We start from the raw sequence: 7641 nt of genomic DNA, 5'->3' as shown, positions 1-7641 counted from the left end.
TGGTACGCCCAAAGCGGACAATATCGTGCTACGGTGGTGGAGCGGGCCCGGGAAGTGATTCGCCCGGGCCGGGATGTGACAATTTGGTATCAGAGCCAATCCCTGGCCGGAAATGTGCCGACGAGGACGTCGGGCCCCCAAGGGGGGTGGATTGTGACATCCCACATCGCCCAGGGGAGTGATCCTTAAATGTATATTCTCATCCCTACCTAGCACGAGGCCTTTTGGGAGCTCACTGGCTTCGGGTTCCGTAGGAACTTCGAAGTTAAGCGAGAAAGGGGCTAGAGCACTCCCAGGATGGGTGACCCACTGGGAAGTTGCTCGTGAGTTCCCAAAAACAAAACCGTGAGGGAATGGTAAGCCCAAAGCGGACAATATCGTGCTACGGTGGTGGAGCGGGCCCGGGAAGTGATCCGCCCGGGCCGGGATGTGACAATTTTTCATTGATTCAAAATAAATAAATAAACTCTTTGTACATAAAGAGTTTTATTTATGCTCATACGATCTTACATGCACAATAACTCAAATCATTGGATCCCGGACCAAAAATTTAGCGAATAAAAACATCTATGTATAAAATATCAAAGAACATACAAGCAAATTCACATACAGACATAAGTGCGTCCTTTCAAGATACGTCTATCGAGAGAAAACTAAACACAATGATATACAACCGAGGATACATGAGTATATCAACACAAACTTCACATAGGGTTTAAGAAAACCAAAGAAGATGTAGCCATTCCCATTTGCGTCAATATTTCAAGCGCCATCTCAAAGTTATTTATCCACGTTCTTCTTGGTAAAACTAGATAATTGTTTTCCACTCCTCAGATGGCACAGAAGTCTCTTCAGAAAAAGCAAACCTGTAAACCAATTCCTTCGCATGAAAACACAAGACTCAAAAAATTCCACCTTGAGGCGCCTCTTTCGGGTTGAATGTTTAGTCGAAGTTGTCGATTTTGATCGGATTAATCTCATCCGCAACCTTGAAGTTTCCAACTAAACGAGCAAAGAAAACCATTTGCTGTTCAAGCGTGAACTTAATGTTCTCAGCCTGCGTACAAGTGGTACAAGATCAATTTACTCTTTCGAATCATTTGAATTTGTTAATACAACATACAATAGAAAACGGAATACAAAATACCTTGCGGAAGCCATGTTGTTCTCCTTCATACTCCACATGAGCAACAGGCAGACCCTTTTCCTTCAAAGCCTGATAAATTTTACGAGCTTGATCTGGGGGTACAACCTACAAAATAAATCCTAGTTCATAAAACTAAACTTTAAGATAATAACTAAAACCCAAACATACCACATGGTATCGATAAATTCCTCGATTCCTTTCTCATCAACAAATTCTTGCTTTATTATATCGTGACTGGTAAAAAAAAAAGAAAAAAAAAAAGGCAACATCTGCTTACCTTGTCTTCCAACCCTTGGAATAAGATTATAGGGCAAGAAAACTTATCAGCAAAGTTGATGGGTGACCTATCATGATAATCCTTTTCGCTACCTGCGACCGGTTAAAATTGGCTCATTTTCAAACAATATCAATAAAAACAAGAAGAGCAACGTAAAGCACCAAATGTCATCTTCTGACTTACCAACGAGATTATCAATATAATGAGACTCAAATTTGTGAGTTTCTGCCCTCAACATGTTTAAGTCGGCTACCTGTTCGGGGATCAATACAAAAGACGAAGATATTCAGTTAACTAGTTCTTATAGAATGCTGTGCAGTATAAAAAGAGATTTTGGTAGTAACAGAGGAAGCAGAGAAAAAAAATTGGAAAAGAAAGAGAACAAGCAAAAGCCAAATCTGAAATAATCTAAAACAATAAAGCTTACATAATGCAATAATATAATCCCTCCCTCAGTTCTCTAGTTAATAGAAAACGAGAGATTAGTTGAGAGAGGCGAGCAATTAATAATAAATCGAATATAAAGTTAGGTACTCACACCATACAAGGAAGATCCTGCCTTGAAGGTATCTCTGAAAGCAAGAGCAGCTAGGGTTGTGTAGCCACCTGCAGATCCCCCAGTAATACAAAGTCGTTCCCCATCTACCTTTCCGGAATCCACCTAAATAACAAAGTATATATTACCAAGCTTGATGTGTGATCCATCAAAATCAACATCACCATTTAATAGAGGGGAGATAAATGGATACCAGATATCTAGCACAGCTGCAACAATCATTTACATCCACAATTCCCCATTTGTTCAAGAGCCGTTCCCAATATTCTCTGCCATAACCTTGAAACGCAATGTCTTAGATATAGTAGAATGTAATTTAAAATTCGATTCATTTTACGGACAAGCTAACACCATTGATAGCCACATGACATATGTGACATAGAAAGAAAACAAAATAGAGTAATAGAGTTTGAAAGATTGAGTGTAATCAGAGATAACAAAAGGTCAGGATGAACTGCAAAAACTCCCCCCAAAGTGAAATAAGAAAAACATAAGGTAAAGAACAAACCAGTGCTTCCACCATAGTTAACATCGACAAATGCCCAACCACGACTAGTCCAATACTGAATACTCAAATTTAAGATTCCATGTGATTCAGCTGTGGGCCCTCCTGTTGTAAATCAAAGAAATACAATGATGTAACAAATTCTATTGACAAGAAGAGCTCAACTAGACAATCAAGAGAATGGATATATTTTGACTACAAAGGACACCTAAGTAAAAGGCCTTACAAAAGCTTAATTGTAAATTTACTACTTATTAGTGTAGCAAAATTATTGATAACACGATATCCTCTGCAATATATCACCCTTTCAGAGAGCACAGAGCTATATTTGCAGAAGAAAGACCAAATGCAGGAAACTTAGGACATGTAACTATGAAAATTTTAAACCACACATACCGTGGCTTTTCAATAACAGTGGAGGCTTTTCGCCCTGAGGAGCTTGGTAATTGGGATTTGTTGGTGGGTAAAAGTATGCGAAGGCAGTTTGACCAGGAACTTCTGTTGGGAACTCGATTAATTCGGGTAGGCTGAAGTAGGACTGATATTTTAAGCAATCAGGTGAGGAAGACCAAATAATCTTGAAGTCAACTGCCTTCGTTCTATGATCATCTAAAGCCACCTGCAAGGGAGAATGAAATTATTTGAAGACAAAAACACAAGTGGTTCAATTTCCAAAACAATGGCCTTTGCCTGACAAGAGAAAAAGGTAATTTAGGACGCGACATAAAAGATGGCAAACACCTTAGCAACAGCCAAAGGTTGAACTTCTGATGCTCCTTCAATGTACAGGCAATTGATCCCCAAGGTCTGCATAGATAAATATGAAAATTTAACAAAGAAAAAACTATAATCAGGTCGAATACTTCACAACTTCAGCACTGAAACTTAGTGAAAACAAGGTTTCTAGGCGTACAATATTATCAATATCTGTAAAAGGAGTATTAAGCAGAGACAGTGAGCCCTGAGCATCATCCAGGATTCCAAGATATGACCTCCCCTTCTGCCTGCACACAAGCATCCATTACTTAAGCAAGACTAAACCACATTGATGCAATCACTGCAAATTACAAGTCAAAATAAGATAGACTCAAAACAACCAAAAATAATTCTTACCTGTAGCTGCAAGCAATTATGTTTTTACTTTCATGGCTCTCGATAAATTCATAAGAATTCATGCCAAAAACCCATAATGGCTTGGAAAACTCGGCATCCAAGGAATAAACTGATACGACCTCATTACTAGACTCAACCTGTGGATACAGAAAAACTGAATATATCATATTGAAGCCAATCAATGCCAACTGCCAAACAATTGTTGTCTGACTAGACAACAGGTCCAGCAAAAATTAAATTGAGCACTCTTCTTTGACACCAAATACTGTTATCCAATTAAATGGAAATTACAAATTCATTGTCCAATTAAACACGATGTAACTTAACCATGTTAGATGGAGTATACTGTTCTTATCATTTGCAATAAATAAGCCAGACAGAAATGCTGAAGTACAGAACTCACCCATTTATAAAGATTCCAGTAACCACTTTTTCTGTCAGTAATAAAAAATAGTTCCCCTGTAATTCAAGTATAACCAATTAAAACATGCAATGGCATCAAGCATCTGAAAGTTCAACGGTTTTTGGCCAACATTAATAAAAATATTTGAACGTGTAATACATAATTATCACTATGCAGAATAAACAAGAGCAAAAGAAATAGGTAGATTCTAAGAGAGTAGAAAGCTTTAAGTGTTCCATTGTGAATATAAAAGCCAAGAACTAGCCATGAAAATCTGATCCTTAGTTGATACTGTATAATAATTCAATATTGTTTATCCCACCAGTACTTTCCAAAGATAAAAAAAATTTCCCTTTTTGCAAAGGATGCACATTTAGCGTTTCCTTGATAGTGATCATAGAGGATTCCTGTAGTCAACCTAGTTCAGTCTATTATATCTTATTGTTAGCATGACAATTTGATAAGACTGCAGATACCAAAATTCCGCCGTTTAATAATTCAAAGATAGACCATTTGTTTAGTAAAAGCTACTTAAATATGTTACTCAAGCAAGTAAAAAAAGGTACCTTTAGAGGACCACTTGGGTTCAATTGGGGACTCCTTAATGAAAGGATCAGAGCCAGCAACACAAATTCGTTTATAGACTTCTCTGCGAGAAAGAAGCACATAACACTTGGTTTGGTAATAATTCCATATTGACTATATGTATTATACTATTATAGTAGTAATGCATAAATAAAACTGACTTCAATCTGCATGGAGTGTGTACTGACATATCAAACTTCCAATGGTTATTAGTTTCTTCGGTGTTGACCTAATTTATCTTGGAAAGATTACTTTTGGAAAGGAAATGATAAGAAGGGCAATGGCATCCTGAAAAGAGATTTTCTTACCCCTTCTCGGATATATACCCAACCCAAAGTTGAGACCTATCCCATGGCATATTAGGATGGCACCATTCAATCCATGCCAGACGTTCACCTTTCGGATCAAAACGCGGGAAGGCATAGAAATCCGTCCCACCAACTAGTACTTCTGGTTCTGTATGTCAAATGGTGTCCACATTAGTCGAGTACTGTCAAATATACCGCAATGTTTTTCGCAGTTAACATATACTATGGCACTGTAAACTGAAGCAAGACATGGGTTTTTGATAAACCCTTACCCTGAATTTCCTTGCCATCAAGCTCTACCGTTACAATTGTTGTTATCGAATTAATGCTGCTTTCACGACCATCTACACAAAAATGAGAAAATTGATACACAATTCCTCATAAGTTATAAACTGAAAAGAAAACGTATATACAAATACAATGCACTACATTCACATACCTTCCCGTACAGTGACAAAACGATTAAAACGTGCATCAAACACGCCATCAGCATAACTAATTACCGGCCCGCCATAATCCGGAGTGAGTGGTGTAGGAGCAGAATCTAATTGGCACCCATACGAACACAACACCAATATTAATACAAGTTATCATCTTTTCAAATTAAACAATTATTACCAACTTTTCTCGAGAATTAGAATCACAACAAGCATATAAAAGCTGCGAGATTGATAACATCACATACCTTTCGAACTTAGGGACTGCTTGTAAAGACGCTGATCCTTGTAATTAGAGAAAACGATTGTATCCCCTGAAACGCTGAATGCACCGCCGCCGTACTCCTGCGCCACCGTCCGAACCGCATAGTCCTTCGGCGTAATATCAACCGGTTCGTCCTCCGGCCTCTCCGGTTCCCTCACCAGAACCACCCGTCTATACATCCACCAAATAATTCCTCATTAAATACATACATTCACGAAGAATCGAAAAAGTACAGAGATATACATATATATAGACAGACAGACAGAGAGAGAGAGAGAGAGAGAGAGAGAGAGATGGTTACCCTGATTCAGATGGACGGGACTCGAGCCAGATGAGGCGGCCGAGGGAATCGACGGCGGTGCCGCCGAGTCTCTTGGAGGCGCCAGAGACGACATCGGCGGAGATTGGAGATTTCCAGGACCCGTAAGGAGCTACGATTTTCTCCGATTGCTTGACTTCGAGGGAGGCAGAAGTAGCCATTTGGTGGCGACGGTGGCTGTTCGTCTGTACTCTGGAGCTCAATCGTTGACTGATTCGATTGAAGGAAGACGAAGACAAGCGAGTGCGAGTGCGAGTGCGAGTGAGAGTGAGAGTGAGAGCAGCCATTTCTGACTCTCCGTTTTTATATTTTAAAAATATAAAACCGTTTTTCAAACATTTACAGAAAAATAAATAACTGTTGGGACTTGGGAGCGTTTCGGAATGGGCGGGAATACGCGGGCCTTCCAAACGCTAGAGGCCGATTGGGTCGCTGGGTGTTGAGTGATTCTGAGGCTTCATACGGGCCGTGAGATGGTTCTAAGTTTTTATGGCCTCATATATTGTTAGCCTTTAAGCCCAATCTAGACTTTCTAAGTTTCTACCTTCTATACACATTATCCTTTTTTTTTTATTTCGAATATGAGAGTGTGGATTCGAACTTATGGATCCATCAAACATAGTACTGTGGCGGTGAGCGAAATGCAAGCAGTCTAAATCGTAGAAAAGGGATTGCGGAATAATATTACTTAAGAAACAAATAGTTATGATGTGAGCATCTAGCTGAAAACTAATTGGTACGTGAAGGGATCCAATATCGTTTTAAACAAGAGCGGTGCTATTCACACACCTCTTTCAATTTTCTGCACGTCGGATTGAATGAATTAAAGAAGATCAAAATAGAAATTAACAAGAGTGTGTGAAAGGTAAAATTGGGTGTGTGGATAGCACAACCCTTAAACAATAATGCAAGGATTTCACCCTTCTGCCAAACAAGTGAACAACGCGTATTATGGAGATGCAAGAGCAGGTATAGTCGTTAGATGCAAATAGATAACATGTCTGACATCATGTTAGAATGTAAGTATCCAAATAAAAACTATTTTAAAACAAGTGAAAAGAGTTAAATCTTTATATACACAAATTCAATCCTTTTCTAGTAAACAAGCGCCTGAGTTAACAACTTGTAGATCAATCATTGAAATTGAGTGATGAGAGAGATTTTCACTTCTTTGTTTGGCCATGGATTGTCCAATCTCTAGCTAACTTCCACATTCAAGAAAGCTTTTCTTATAAGTGCTTTTATTGATATCGTGTCACTAGAAAAACCAAAAGAGTTGACGATCCCATCCAAAGCGCAATAATAATTCTAAAGGTGGAGGAGTTTTCAAACAATCTTCTAATTACTCTTTTTTAAATTTGCTTTACGTGCCAAAAATATCATATTCAATTATCAATCCTCCAAGATTCAGTTATCAAATCAAATTTGTATACATAATTATATTGTCATCCAGGCGTTAACCATGAATTACGTGTGAATGCGTTGTCAGTCTGGTTTCACCAAAACTGTCATTTTTTAGAATGAAAGTTGCAACTTACCTTAAACATGCCACGTTTCATAAATTTTTTTATTTTGTAAATTTTGAGCTCATCTTTGACAAGTGTTGATTCTTGAAGGATGAAAAATAACCCTACAAGCTTGGATTCTAAGTTTTCACTCTTGAGCTTAGCTAAAAACTCAAGTGTTCAACTTGAAATCTAAGTAAGAAATTAACGCACCAAAAATG

General features: G+C 38.3%; 1 protein-coding gene across 1 annotated transcript; it reads right to left on the bottom strand.

Moving 5' to 3' along the window:
* Positions 1-549: 549 nt before the first annotated feature.
* LOC137745488 (peptidase uncH) lies at positions 550-7118 on the bottom strand. The gene is made up of 18 exons (XM_068485446.2): positions 5898-7118; positions 5580-5767; positions 5334-5438; positions 5167-5238; positions 4895-5042; positions 4568-4650; positions 4002-4057; positions 3599-3735; positions 3399-3489; positions 3227-3292; positions 2882-3104; positions 2489-2590; positions 2174-2259; positions 1963-2085; positions 1608-1677; positions 1425-1516; positions 1148-1252; positions 550-1057 (listed from the first exon to the last, which is right to left on the bottom strand). Exons 1-18 carry the CDS (start codon positions 6200-6202, stop codon positions 944-946), a joined length of 2166 nt encoding a protein of 721 aa, XP_068341547.1. The 5' UTR covers positions 6203-7118; the 3' UTR covers positions 550-943.
* Positions 7119-7641: the final 523 nt, after the last annotated feature.

Source organism: Pyrus communis, chromosome 15 (genome assembly GCF_041283825.1).
Source record: "Pyrus communis isolate YQ-2024b chromosome 15, ASM4128382v1, whole genome shotgun sequence".
Lineage (NCBI taxonomy): Eukaryota > Viridiplantae > Streptophyta > Magnoliopsida > Rosales > Rosaceae > Pyrus > Pyrus communis.
This window is presented reverse-complemented; position numbering and strand designations above follow the sequence as displayed.

Coding starts and splice junctions, on each gene's coding strand:
- LOC137745488 (XM_068485446.2), bottom strand. CDS start 6,202: ATGGCTGCTCTCACTCTCACTCTCACTCGCACTCGCACTCGCACTCGC. Junction 3,293..3,398: donor TTACAGATATTGATAATATT/GTACGCCTAGAA, acceptor TTATCTATGCAG/ACCTTGGGGATCAATTGCCT. Junction 1,678..1,962: donor CAGGATCTTCCTTGTATGGT/GTGAGTACCTAA, acceptor ATCCCCGAACAG/GTAGCCGACTTAAACATGTT.